Source organism: Moschus berezovskii, chromosome 3 (assembly GCF_049115385.1).
Source record: "Moschus berezovskii isolate FMDL1 chromosome 3, NW_MosBer_1.0, whole genome shotgun sequence".
NCBI lineage: Eukaryota > Metazoa > Chordata > Mammalia > Artiodactyla > Moschidae > Moschus > Moschus berezovskii.
In genome coordinates this window covers 112,149,123-112,164,147 of record NC_142462.1, presented here as the reverse complement: position 1 = coordinate 112,164,147, position 15,025 = coordinate 112,149,123, and the positions used below count along the sequence as shown (strand labels likewise).

The 15,025-nt window shown below is 37.5% G+C and overlaps 1 protein-coding gene across 2 annotated transcripts in view; it reads right to left on the bottom strand.

The window, feature by feature from the left end:
* Positions 1–15,025, bottom strand: part of TRIM24 (tripartite motif containing 24) — a 117,881-nt gene that overhangs the window by 22,995 nt on the left and 79,861 nt on the right. Inside the window, exons 8-11 of one of the 2 annotated variants that reach the window (XM_055421333.2) lie at positions 13,755–13,872; positions 10,683–10,849; positions 4,406–4,579; positions 806–979 (exon numbers count right to left, since the gene is read on the bottom strand). In XM_055421333.2, the coding sequence (XP_055277308.1) occupies positions 806–979; positions 4,406–4,579; positions 10,683–10,849; positions 13,755–13,872 (633 nt within the window). Of the gene's footprint in view, positions 1–805; positions 980–4,405; positions 4,580–10,580; positions 10,850–13,754; positions 13,873–15,025 lie in introns of both variants that reach the window. The other variant, XM_055421332.2, reaches the window with a different exon arrangement.

The following is a 15,025-nucleotide window of genomic DNA, read 5'->3' as shown; positions in this document are numbered from 1 at the left end:
CTCAGTAATTTGAAAAAGTAAATAATATAACATTTTGGATTTCCTTCGCAATCCTACAAGATTTCTTAAAAGTTCTTAATGTTTGCATGAATGATTACCTAAGCTTGTAGGATGAAAAAAGGTAAAACAAATATCAACTGATGTGTAATTGATTTGTTTCTTCAATGATATATTTACTGTCTTGAAAAAAAATTTTTTTTGAGCCATGCCACAGGGCATGTGGTATCGTAGTTCCCTGACCATGAATCAAACCCACACCCCCTGCATTGGAATTGCAGACTCTTAACCACTGGACTGGCAGGGAAGTCCCAAAACAGACTGATTAAAAAGTCATACTGACAACCAGTTTAGAGGTAAATGTATTTAATTTAAATAAAAAAGAAATCTGAGGTAATACTGCACTTGTCAGTAAAATGTTATCATTTCTCTTATTAAACCTGTCTCCAACTCTTCTGATGTCTTAAATGTTAGCCTTACTCTATTCTGATGAGTCACATTCCAGCAATTCTCCTTCCATGTTTTCACTTCCCTCCTTCCCTAGCTTACGTTCCATAATTAATCACCATAATCATTCATTTACTAACACATTAACTCCAGTGCCCCAAAAGACATTCTGTAGGATGTTTAAGTTTTAATACTAATCTTTTTATGATTCCTGCTGTTACAGTATTTCTAAAGGATAAAAACAACTTCCAAACACAAAAACACAGCCTATAATCCAACATACCCATGGCCTTTCACCAGATTCAAGTTCACTTAAAATTTCTGAAACAGATTCTTTAGTGGAAATTTTGTGTATACTTACATCTGGAAGAGAAGGAAGATTATAGGGACCTCCCACCGGTGAGCTCAAATCAATCACAGGTGAGCCGAAAGCCTTCGCATCATAGCCTGCTGCACTAGTAATGGTGGGGCTCGAGGGAGTAGAGGATGTGCTGTTGGCAGTCGAGGGGGCCGCGTGCCCACTGCTGATCTGCCACTGTGGTAGCAAGAAGGAAGAAGAAAGGGTGCCTATCAGCAAGACTGTTATATAAAATGTCCATCTAATCCCTGTTCCAGATACAAGACAAAGTAAAAGACACATTCTACTATTTGAATTCAACTGCACAGTTTTCATGGAACAGGGAGAGGACACTGGTATATATCATTTTCAGTAATTCTCTCCAAATGTAAATAATAAAAAGCACTGATTTCTCCCAGAAGACAACAGTAGACACCAAAAAACCACAGCACCCAATCTTGGAAAGCTTATACATATCAGAAAAGAAATATAAACATGTACATAGCAACTACAAATAAAGAAGGAGAACTGAAAACACACATTTTCTTCTGTCCCTACCTGATATACCTGAAACTAAAATGACAGTTAAGGGAATTTACAAAAAAAAAAACAAAAAAACAACAACACATTGACCCTAACGACAAAGAACTAAAAACCGGATGATTGTTGAGAGTCTGTTTAAGGATTAAATCTTATATTCCTTTCCTACTGTAGCTACCCCAAAATAATAAGGACTTCCTTCACCTCCACAGAAGAAGACTGGAAATTAAGTTTCCAGAAGAGGTAAAACAGAATCTTTGGACTCATGGGCACCAGGCTCAGTTGAAGGCAGAAGTATTATACTGAAAATGAAAATTAAGAAACCATACACACACTGAATGCTGAGCTTCCACAAGCATCAGGCCCTGCATTTCAGGCATGAAATAGAGATCTTTTGGGAACTGAACCATTACCTAAAGACAGTGACATCAGTAACTCTAATAAACATGCCAAGCAGCCCTCACACAAGAGCAAAATTCAGCATTAAACATTAGCCCCACATCCCGGCTTTCAGTTTTTTTTTAAAAAACACCCATTACTTATATACAAACAGGCAACTAAGCATCAAGAAACATCTGAGAAAATTATTACAGGCTGAGATAAACAAAGTGAAAGTGAAGTCGCTCAGTCATGTCCGACTCTTCGTAACCCCATGGACTGTAGTCTACCACACTCCTCCATCCATGGGATTTTCCAGGCAAGGGTATTGCAGTGGGTTGCCATTTCCTTCTCCAGAGGATCTTCCTGACCCAGGGATCGAATCTAGGTCTCCCGCATTGTAGGCAGACGCTTTACTGTCTGAGCCACCAGGGAAGTCAGGCTGAGATAAACCCATTAATACTAGGAATGCTACAGTCTACAGAGATGAACTACCCTGCTGTCTAAAATTTACTTTGAAACCTACCAAAGTAAGGAGGTTTGACTGATGGATGAATGGATAAATGGATATACAGATAACAAATAAGACAGCAAATAGAGCAATCTGTATCCTATACAACCCTCTCAACTAAGTTTGAAAATTTTATGATAAAATACTTGGGGAGAAAAAAAGCAACTAAGAGGTATCTTAAGACTATGCAGAGGAAAAAACTCCCAAACACAGTATCATTTATATAAGGATGACACAATACAGAGTGACAGTGACAGAAATATTCTAACTTTGAAAAACCTAACTTATATTCTCCACTGAAAAACCTAAGTTAAAAACTCTGTGAATATGAATGTCAACTTAACCACCTACCACCTACCCCTCACACCTATCCATCCCCTGACTCTCTCATCTTCCTTCCCACCCCACAATAAGCACAATTACAGTTCATGTGTATCTTTCCAGGTTTCTTCTATGTATATGAAATTTAAAAAAAAATTACTCAAAACTTCGATGTTTCCACTATATTTTCCTCCTAGTTTGTTCATTTATTCATTCATGTTTAGACTTTTGACCAGAAAACATTTTAAAAAATATTCTTAGAGTGTGTGTCTACCCATTAAAAATAATACACAGAGAGCTTCCCTGGTGTCTCAGTGGTAAAGAATCTGCCGGCCGGTGGAGGAGACACGGGTCTGATCCCTGATTCGGGAAGATCTCACATGCCGTGGAGCAACTAAGCTTATGCACCACAACTATTAAGGCTGTGCTCTAGAGCCCAGGAGCCACAACTGCTGAGACCACATGCCCTAGAGCCTGTGCTCCACAATAAGAAGCCACTGAAATGAGAAGCCCGTGCACTGCAGTTAGACAGTAGCCCTCTCTCCACAGTGAGAGAAGAGTCCGAGCAGCAATGAAGACTCAGCACAGTGAAAAATAAACAAACAAGTAAAATTCTATAGATACAGAGGCTCAGCAGTTGTGGCTCCTGGGCTCCAGGGCACAGCCTTAATAGTTGTGGTGTACAGGCTTAGTTGCTCCAGTACATGTGAGATCGTCCAAATCAGGGATCAAACCCATGTTACATAGCTATGAGGTAGATAAATATGAGTACCCAGAATGTGCTAGGTGCTGTTATACACACTACTATCTAAGTCTCAGCACAACCTCAAGGTACGCACTCATTTTATAGTAGGGGCAAATGAGATTTAAGACAGTAAACTTATACAAGGCCACAAAAGTATTAGGAAAATGATCAGAATGTAAGATCTAACTGTAGCTTGGTCTCTATTCAACTCATTTCTAATGATGAAAGAGAGATAGGTATAATCTTTATTGAAAATAATTAAAATGTAATTTTAGAAAATTTATATCAAAGTCAAAGTAATTATAAAAACACACAGACACAGAATGTGTACTTTTAGAATATTACTTTAAAATCATTTGATTAAAATGAATGTTACAGAATTATGGGGAATAATATCATATTCTTTATTTTGGCCTTGGCAAAAAAATTAAACTGAAATCAATCTGCTAGTTGTAAGCTGGAAAGACCTGACACAAGTACTTGGAGAAGACAAAGTGCTCGGAGAACTTTAGCTTTTTACAACAGTACTACCTGAGAAACATTTTACCTGAAAACATTAAGACTATAAATATTAAACCTTCTAAAGTTTAATGTATAACCTTAAATATTAAGCTTTATTAGGTGTATATGTACTGTATACTGTTTAATACTGAATACAATATAGTCTTATATACAGGTGTGTGTATATATATATATACTGTTTAATACTTCATATTAAAACTGTGTGATACTAAGTTTGTTTCCAAGAAGTCTCCTTGAAACACTCTGAAGATTCATTGATTGGTCTCTTTTGAAGTATGCCATCTGTATTTGTTAGAATACTTCCATACTCACCTAAAAGCTACACACATTAATACTGAAAAACTCAAACCTATGACTCACTGATTATTCTGGGCCTTTAATTTGTATAAGTAGCTTGATTTTTTCTTGTTAATTACAAAGCATCAAGATCCTTTCTCCTAGCTTTGTCTCTTTAGGTCTGTATGTAATAAATTTTGTAATTCACATTTATTAAAAAAAAGAAAACAGCTTACTCTTGCTCTTCATCACCATTTCTCTATCCATAAATTCAATATGATTTGGAAGCAGAGAGAAGTATAAGCACCTGTGGAGAAGTAAATACACATACCTGTTTTATGGCTTGTTGAGCCAAGAAAGCCATCTGCAAGGGGTTGGTCTTTATTGCTTGTCGTGGCGTATTCTGGTTTGATGGGTATCTTAGCTGTTGATGATGAGGAGCGAGAACTGGTCCATTGGGCTTGGGGCTATGATTCTGAAAATTTATCAAACGTGGAGGAGGTTGCTGGAAAAAAGACATTGTATCAATTCAGTGGCAATCAGCTCCTGAAAGAGGAATTACAGAGAACTCTATTTTGTAACTTTTATAGAAAGAAAACAATTTTGCCACAGATGAATCATTTATTAACATTGCAATAACGGTATGGGGGGAGGGGACAGCCGCCCAGAATGTGAATAAGTATTTAAAGTAAAGAAGTTTTACTAGGAAAAGACCCTTGGGAGAGGATTTTCTAGGGTTAGAGTTAGATCTAGACCACATTGGGAAATAGGGAAAACTTGTCTTTGGGATCCTTCTAAGTCCCTGATGACTATCTTCTGCAAAGAATTGCCTCTTCAAATCTAAAATGATAGTAGAATAATAATTACTGATAGTTACTGAGTAGTTATCACATGGAGTACTAGTTAAAATGCTTTACATGTGTTAACTCATATAATCTTCACAAAGATCCTCCTCTGAGGCAGGGATTATCTCTGTTTTACAGAAAAGGAAACTTGTCCAAGATTAGCAAAGATAGGAAGGAATGGAGCTAAGATTTGAACTCAAGTTCTCTGGCTCTAAGGTCTGTGCAGACCTCTAAGGTCTATACGCTATGCAGATATTAATAATGAAAACATATGATATTAACAACATTTAAAAATGAGTGAATTTTAGATCTTATTGAGATCAAACTACATGCCAGGCATTGCGATTGGCGTTTTATATGTTATCTCATTATTACTCCCCTCAGTCAGTTCAGTCGCTCAGTCATGTCCGACTCTTTGCGACCCTGTGGACTGCAGCACACCAGGCCTCCCTGTTCATCACCAATTCCTGGAGTCCACCCAAACCCACGTCCATTGAGTCAGTGATGCCATCCAACCATCTCATTCTCTGTCATCCCCTTCTCCTCCCGCCTTCAATCTTTCCCAGCATCAGGGTCTTTTCAAGTGAGTCAGTTCTTTCCATCATGTGGCCAAAGTATTGGAGTTTCAGCTTCAGCATCAGTCCTTCCAATGAATGTTCAGGACTGATTTCCCTTAGGATGGACTCGTTGGATCTCCTTGCAGTCCAATGGACTCTCAAGAGTCTTCTCCAACACCATAGTTCAAAAACATCAATTCTTTGGTGCTCAGCTTTCTTTATAGCTCAACCCTCACATCCATACATGACCACCGGAAAAACCATAGCTTTGACTAGACGGACGTTTGTTGGCAAAGTAAAGTCTCTGCTGTTTAGTAAGTTGTCTAGGTTGGTCATAACTTTCCTTCCAAGGAGTAAGCGTCTTTTAATTTCATGGCTGCAGTCACCATCTGCAGTGATTTTGGAGCCCCAAAAAATAAAGTCTGTCACCGTTTCCACTGTTTCCCCATCTATTTCCCATGAAGTGATGGGACCAGATGCCATGATCTCAGTTTTCTGAATGTTGAGGTTTAAGCCAACTTTTTCACTCTCCTCTTTCACTTTCACCAAGAGGCTCTTTATTTCTCCCCTACCCCTGCCATTTTACAAATCAGGACACTAAACATTAAAAAGCTGGGATAACCAGAAAAAAGTCACACAACTCATTAAAGGCAGCACTATGGTTTTAATCCAACACTAGTCTGCCATTTTATTAGTCAAACATGTTCTGGTGTTTAACTGGGGGTTGAGGTACTAATTAGTTTAGAGGATGAGTTTCTCTAAAACAGATTTTGAAAGGAAACCCTTCAAGGACAGAATTGGTTGATTACAGGACAAATGCTATCCTTAGAAATTGACACCAGTGTTCCACAAAAAAGGAAACCTTACATTGCAGTCTCACCTTGACTATCCAATTCTAAGGTTGGCAAAATATTGCAAAGTAAATACTTATTTTCAGGCTATCTTAACTGTATATGACCAGAATGTCTCAGAAAGGGAACTATTAACCCCCATATAAATGAATTTATAAAGCTGAAGTAGCAGCATCTTAAGGCAGACAGCTATAAAGTATAGCCCTGCCCTCTTTTTGTTCTTTTCCTTCTTCATTTTTGGAATTTATCTCCTTTCCTGGGTAAATGTCTTCTTCTCCTCTCCTGCAAATTAGTTGGCACTGGGTTCACACTTAGTAACTTACAAGAGTGACCAGCAATTACAGACCTAATGAAAAGTAGACTTAGATACTATTTCAAGATTAAAGGAAATTCTGTGGATGAAGAACAGAAAAATATGAGAAAAAGAGAAAATGCCAAAATTTTACAGGAGCCTGAAGCCATAGCAATTTTTTGATTCTTCTATTAAAGTTTTTCACTTGAAGGGTTTTATATCACAGAAACACAAACAAAAAATAATTGGGGAAGTATAGTGGGAAACTTCTAAATTCATCCAAAGGACTATTTTTTAAAAAGTGGAAAAGCACTCAAAATGATCCTTAAGGGAGAACAAAAGCAGTTCAAAGTTTTGCCTACTCCTGCCCTGACTGGGATTTATATATTGATTCAGTCAAGAAATGACATTCAGAGAAAAAAAAAAAAAGAAGTGACATTTGATGCCAGAGTACTATACTCCTGTGAGAAATCAGTGTGGAACTGGATGTCCACTCTCCCACCAAGGAATCCCAGTGTAGAAAGATCTAAGGTGATTGATTTTTATCTCCTCTCCTAAACTGTTATCGTTGACTGCGTTAATTTCTAAGAACCCCATGACAGGAAAAGTAACTTGAAAGAACAGGACTAGAAGCTGGTTATGAACACAAAAGAAATAGCAAAACCAGCGCTATTTTAATTAAATGGAATTCACGCCAGTATTCTTGCCTGGAGAATCCCATGGACGGAGAAGCCTGGTAGGCTACAGTCCACGGGGTCGCAAAGAGTCGGACACGACTGAGCGACAGAACGGAACGGAACGGAACTTGCAAGAAGGAAAAAAGGGAGAGAATAGAGAAATAATTGAGAGCTTAAGTAAAGTGACATATATTCATCATTATCCTCACCCTCACTGTAAATACTTTTTAAATTATAGGTGGTAATTTTATTCTAGGTCAGTATAACCATGAAGGATAGCAGAGTCCTTCTAACATCTACTCACTGTTTAGGAAAATTAATATATACATATAAATGAGAGTATCTCTGCAGAACAGTAAATCTGGCCCAGGAGTGAGAACCATTAGGTATACAATAACACTCAGATTTAACAAACTTTGAGCTGTCCACTGCAGTACGACAGAGTATACTGGACACCACTCAGTAAAGAGATGCAGAGTGTTTATCAGTTTGTACCACACAGTCATATAACTATGTAGTCTATCTCTGTATCACCCGGCTCTTTAATTACTCAGATTACATGGCTACTTTCAGAGAAAGAAGAAACAGGGAACTCCTGTGTAAGCGATTTTTAAAGCAGGCCTTTAAATTGACCTGTGTCTTCAGGCCAGAGGTAGAGTATGACAAAGAGGCACACATATACACCGGTCTACGGACAGATATTTTACCAGATGCACATGCAAATAAACTGCTAGAGAACCAAGAAAGCAGGTAAGCAGGGCAGTGCAAAAGTTTAAAGAAGAGGGAAGAAACTGATGAGTGAACAACGTAGGAGCAGATATTTGGTAGAATATAAAAATGAGAGATGAGAGTACTAGGAAGAGGGTTCAGGGGTCACTGAGAGGAGACAGAAAAAGAGCAGTGTGCGAACTAATGATGTAAGGATGAGAAAATTATAGCTGACATTCTTATCAACACGGGTTTAGACTGTGCAGGTCCACTTAGACAAGGATTTCTTCCAATAGTGAATACTTCAGTACCACACAATCTGTGTTTAGTTGAATCCTCAGATGCAGAGCAGTGGATGTGGAGGAACCATGGTGGGTGGCGGGGGGTGGCTGACTGTAAGTCATATGTGGATTTTCAACTATATGGAGGGTCAGTGCTCCTAACCCCTGAATTAATTGTTCAAGGGTCAAATGTGTTGATAAGTGGGAAAATTAGGCTGTATAATAAAGATCGTACTATATATATATATATATCATACAGCAGTACACCACAGAAAGAAATAATAAGATCAAACATAAATTTCTGAGATAAGGAGGCTAAAGGCTCTATGAAGGTCACTTCTGTTTGGTTACTGCTTCTATAAATAGCTGTTTCTGAGAATGTGACTGAGTCACACAGAATCTAGTAACTGCCTCAGTTCCTCACTTTTTAATGAAAAGGGAATTAATGCAAATGATGGATTTATCCTGTTTCAGGTTAATAAAGTAATAAAAATCACTTTACCATCTTTCAGATACTTAAGATAAATATTAATCATGTAAATGCTTAGCACTAGTCACTCAGTAAGTAAGTATTTTCTCTCTTTTCCTCATCAAATATATGTCCAAAACAATTTGGGTGCTCTGCAGTCTATCTGCAATACGCTACTCTGCAGTCTGGGGGCAGTGACAAAAGAATTCCTCCATTCTGTTAACAAAATTTCAACTCTGCCAGTGGCACTCCTGGGATCGAAAGTGCACACGTCTTCTCCCACAGAACACTCACCAAACAAATACCTCTCAAACTGCTTGCTATTTACTTCCTTTAAAAACCTGGGTTAAAACAAAGTTCGAGAGCAGTAATCAACTGATCATACTAATTAATATTCTCTTGGATTTGACATATCTTCTTAAACAAATTACTAGACAGCCATAAATCACAAATAAAATCACCTCGGCCTCACACACAGAAGCAATTTAACATAATCAGGATTCACATAGGCCCATAAGTCTTATTCAGGGTTGAAGCAAGTCTCCTATGAAGTTCATCTGTCTTGTATAACTGCTACGAAAACATGCTATTATGTCATTTAATTGCTTTTTCATAAAAGAACTGCATTATGTATGCATTCCTATTAGTGCTAGAAAAACACTAGTAAAAAATTTCTCCTCTAATGACATGTTTCTTTTTAATCATGTAATAGACATTATTCCTGATTCTTTTGTTTGGTTGATCAAAAACTGAGCTAAGTTCTGTTCTCAAGCATAATGAGAATTCTTAGTCTAGTTCTGCATGCTTTGAACATTACTAATACTTATTAATCCTTGTGCCATTTCATTTGAGTCACTTGCTGTAAATCAGTTCAAATTCTGAGAAACAGGGAGTATAAATTAATAAATAAAAGGAACTGAAAATAACGAGACAGTTTTTGTGAATTAAAATAAGAATGCTGCATGGGGGAAAAAAAAAGACTTGCTCTAAATGGAGTGGATAGAAGCTTCTTCTATAAGAACAGCAGAAATGTATACTGTCTAATATTGCAACTGTTCTTAACTAATGTACGGTAATTAATCCACAGGATCATGGTTTTGATTCATGCTCTGAACTTGTTACTGTATTGTTAGTACTGTTGAGTTTATGACTATATGAAAACATGTGTAGACTCTTCCACCCACTCTACATCACAAGTAGAATTTACATGCATATGTTCTTCAAACCCTTTAGAGGGCTAAGTAGAAAATAAACACATGCTTTTCCCATTTCTCCACCAGTGATTGAAATCTTTGTTATTAATTAAGAAATAATACAAAGATGACAAAACTGAAAAAAAAAAAAAAAAAGAATGGTGAATGGAACATTTGCTCAGAAATAAAGTCTGAAAAAGGCAGACTTCTAACAAACCACACCCTTAACCTTTCATTCTGTCCTAGTTTCCAGATGCAGGGGGTTTTCTAAATGCTGCATCTTCACAGAGGACAGACACCTGAAGCATCAGTCATCCTGAAGCACTAATGGAACAATTATGAGTTACAGATACATAACTTTCCCGTCAATCATATGCATGGGTTATTCAGGAATGCAATCATTTATCCTCTGTTAGAAAGATGACAAAGAGCAGATGAGAATACATGTCCCAGCTGAATAAACCATTAATTTCTTTTTCAGAAGGGCTAAGAACTAGAAGGGACCCTTGATGCGACAAATTTTTATAAATTCATATATTTAAATCATGGAGGAAGGACACCTTGTTTTAGGAGCTGCTGAATACAACTGTACTATAATTATCTAAGTTAGGACAGGCCTGCTTCCAAATTTACCTGGTGAGAGATGGAAGGTTGCTGGATGGGCCCCTGCATTCTAGGGTTTGGTAAACCCACAGGTGCTGGCCTCCGTTGCACCTGTTGCCTCTGAGCCATTACCTGTTGCTGCATATGCTGGAGTCGTAACTGAGCTAGGCTGATCTGGGTTGGAAACTTGGATAACTGGTTTGAAGATAAACCACCTGGTGGCTGTGAATTCTGTTCCACGACAGGATTCTGCTTAGGCATTTGTGGTTGACTCTCTTTATCTTCAATTACTAAAGAACCTAATCAAAGAGAAAAAGTTAAGTACTAAAGATTTTCTGATAGTAACACACCATATTTTGTAAAAGGCTATCTTTGCTCATTTTCAGGATTTCCAAGGAAATTCTTTTTGTCTTAGGAACACTTTACACGCTTAAAGATAGAAACTCCAAAGAGTTTCTGTTTATGTAGGGTTTATCAAACAAAATCTACCATATTCAAAACTAGAATAGAGAATTAAAAAACATTTTTCCATACTAATTCATTTAAAAGTGACAACTCAGATTTTTATGAAAACACACACACACACACACACAAAAACCCTTATTTTTATTTTCAAAAAAACATCTTTTTAAATGTCTGGCTTAATAGCTGAACTCTCATAACTGTTTCTGCATTATCTAATATATTGTTTAAATAGAAATACATGCAGAAAACCCCGTCACATATGGGTATGTACTTGGAAAAGGGAGACCTATTATCACCTTAAGGAGCTTCAGACTACACTGCGAGAACTGCTGTTGTATAATCAAAACAAAACACACAAACCTGACACTGGATGTGAGGACAATACCACAGAGTATTTCTGATTCAGTTATCTCTCTCTGACTTAGCAACTGAATGACAATAGCAGCTAGTTCTTTACACCTTCATGGTGCAAACTATGTTACTTCTCTGATGGCGAACACCGTGCTTTATAACTGCACTATTAAAAAAGAGATTAAAGGTACCTCTCTCTCACAGGTCTGGTCCAAGAGTAGGGGAAAGCTTGATTTCTTCAATAGCAGAGACTCAGTTAAAAGTTCCTGATTTACTAAGCATATGCATCCTTAAAAATATGGTTATCATTCACTAAATACTTACTCCGTATTAGGTACCGTGACAGAAGATCTATGTATATTGTTAAAGTCATTCATACAGATAAGGGATCTAAGGTTTAGAGAGACCAAACAACTCATCCAAAGTCACAGAGACACTAAACTGAATATTCGTCTAAGACATTACTTTTCCCTTGTACTCTTCTATAACATATTTCTCAGAAGCCATAAACAAACAAGTTTGGGAAAGTTGTATCCTTCTTAGAAGATTTAAAATGTCAATCTCACTTTAAATGACAATTTATAGAGCTATATACGACAGCTCTGAAAAGTCCTACAGTAAAGGATCAGTTCAGTTCAGTTCAGTCGCTCAGTCGTGTCTGACTCTCTGCGACCCCATGAATCACAGCACGCCAGGCCTCCCTGTCCATCACCATACTGTCTTACAAATTCCTCACAAATAAGAGTTTTTGTTTTTGCTGATTCAGATTTACCTAAACTATATTCACTTATGTGTGTACAGTTACATATTTTCTTAATTTTACCTATGTCTACATCATGTGGACTATGTTTTAAGTGACATGCTTATAAGTATATATAAGTCAACATGACTTTCTGTGGATATAAAACTGTGATAGATTCTCTGTATAGCTACATATGTGGTGGAGGGTAGAGTAGGGTAAGAGTTAGTTGTATACATGCTTTGTATTAAGATGTTCTTTTTAGTTCTAAAGGTGAGAATATGTATGATTCCAGCTGCTGGCTATGTTATCAATCAATAAATATGTACTTCTAAACTGTGCTGAGGAGTCACCTTATCATTTCTTCAAAGGGTCACCTTTACCATTCTTTCTGTTCTCATGTATGGATGAGATTTATGTAAGCCTATTTCTTCCTTTCTTGGAGTGTTCTGAGAGCACTGGCTCTCTTTCCAGCCAGTTCTTACTTACCCAGAATCTAGCTTAGAGAATGAGAGAGCAACCCTATTTGATGATTTTGAAACAAAGTCAATGAGCCCCAAAACTGCCAAAAGGTGGTTAACTGAAGAATGTATGTGAAATTCTTATTTTTGTTTCTATAATTTCCCTGTGAGAAATTAAGAAAGGAGGCAAAAATTGAAGACTTTTTTTACTAGTACATAATGTAACAAGGACTGCCTGCAAGGATATGCTGCTGCTGCTGCTAAGTCACTTCAGTCATGTCCGACTCTGTGTGACCCCACAGACAGCAGCCCACCAGGCTCCCCCGTCCCTGGGATTCTCCAGGCAAGAACACTGGAGTGGGTTGCCATTTCCTTCTCCAATGTGTGAAAGTGAAAAGTGAAAGTGAAGTTGCTCAGTCATGTCTGACTCATAGCGACCCCATGGACTGCAGCCTACCAGGCTCCTCTGTCCATGGGATTTTCCAGGCAAGAGTACTGGAGTGGCTTGCCATTGCCTTCTCCGGCAAGGATATGTGATGCTACCAAATGATACCAATAGTCCCCCTTTTTGATAGCTCAGTAGGCTCCAGTACTTCAAATTTGGGCAGTTATCTATATGCATGATACACTTCAATTAAGAGGTTAAAAAGTATTTTAATTATTACATAAAAGGAAAAACAAAAACAAAACAGAGAGCGAATTCCTCCCTACCAAAAAAAAGCAAATAAATAAACCATTAATAACTGACAACTGGGTCTCAAGAGTAAGCAAGCCAATAATTGTATGAGAAATGCTGTTTTAACAGAAAACATTCTAAAAAGTACTATATTAATGGCAGACACAAGTCAAGAGTTTTAACAACTATTCTGATAAATATGTCACTAACAGTACAAGCAAGATTATACTTGCTTGAGGAAGAAAAACAACTCCTAAATCCAGAAGTCTAGCCACTCAGTGAGTCAATAAAAGGATGTTTCCTATCACCCACATATTTATATGTGTGTTTATATTAATGCATGTGTCACACATATACACACACTAATGAAATACCAGGAAAAATCCATGTCTTTAAAACAAGATAATAAAAATATTTAGGGGGTAGAAGGGAATACATTTTCAACAATCTCATAATCATTTAAGAGTTCCAGAAACAAATGGCACTTTTAGAAAATCTACATAACAGCCTACCTAAATTGATTATATTTTGAGCCCAGAAACTAGGATCACAGTGAAACTGGATGGTATTGTTGGTCACTGGGGAAGCATCACACCTTGCTCGAAGAAGGTGCCGTAACCGGTACGTAATCTAGAAGAAAGCAGAAAGACAACTAAGCATCCAAGTTTTTATTAATCAAGTTCCCAACAAATACATAAAAAATGCTCTCTGTATCACATATATGCCAACACAAAACAAGTGTTCATATGTAAGTTATAAAAAGTGGACAAACAACACAGTTTTCCTTCAAAAATGCATTAGAAGTTTAAGTACAATTCAGTTTTACTGTTGAACACAAAACAAACCTATCCTAAAGTGATAGGTTAAAGTTAGTTGACTGAATTACAGAAGTTTCACAGATGCACCAACCATATATTTGTAAAGTAAAATCACATTCTGCTTTTATTTTACTTACTCTTTCAAAGAAGGATTCAGAGTTGAGATTAAGGGGCTAATGGGTTACAGAAAATACAAATGAATCTCTGCTCAGGACATTAAGTACAGCCTTAACCAGGCCTGGTAGTCGGATGGCTCTTTTTGCTCCTGTGCTGTGAATCTCAGTCATCACACCACCTCCCACCCCCCTCCACACTGCAGTCCTCAGTGAATGCTCAGTCATTCTCTCTCAGTCTTTGAAGAGTTCACTCTTGGCTCATGATCACCATCTCCAATATTATTCCTGCCATAATCCTAGAAGGGCCACAGAATGGAAAAGCTCAGTTTTCGTTCCAATAGCAAAGAAAGGCAATGCCAAAGAATGTTCAAACTACCAGACAACTGCACTCATTTCACATGCTAGCAAGGTAACGCTCAAAATCCTTCAAGCTAGACTTCAACAGTATATGAACTGAGAACTTCCAGATGTACACACTGGATTTAGAAAAGGCAGAGGAAGCAGAGGTCAAATTGCCAACATCTGCTGGATCATAAAAAAAAGCAAGGGAATTCCAAAAATAACATCTACTGCTGCTTCACTGACTCTACTAGTCTTTGAACTGTGGAAAATTCTTAAGGAGATGGGAATACCAGACCACCTTACACTTCTCCTGAGAAACCTGTATGCAGGATAAGAAGCTATAGTTCCAACTGACTATAGTTCCAGTCATGGAACAACCAACTGGTTCAAAATTGGGAAAAGAGTACATCAAGGCTGTATATTGTCACCCTGCTTATTTAACTTCTATGCAGAGTACATCATGAGCAATCACAAGTTTGAATCAAGACTGCTAGGAAAAATATCAAC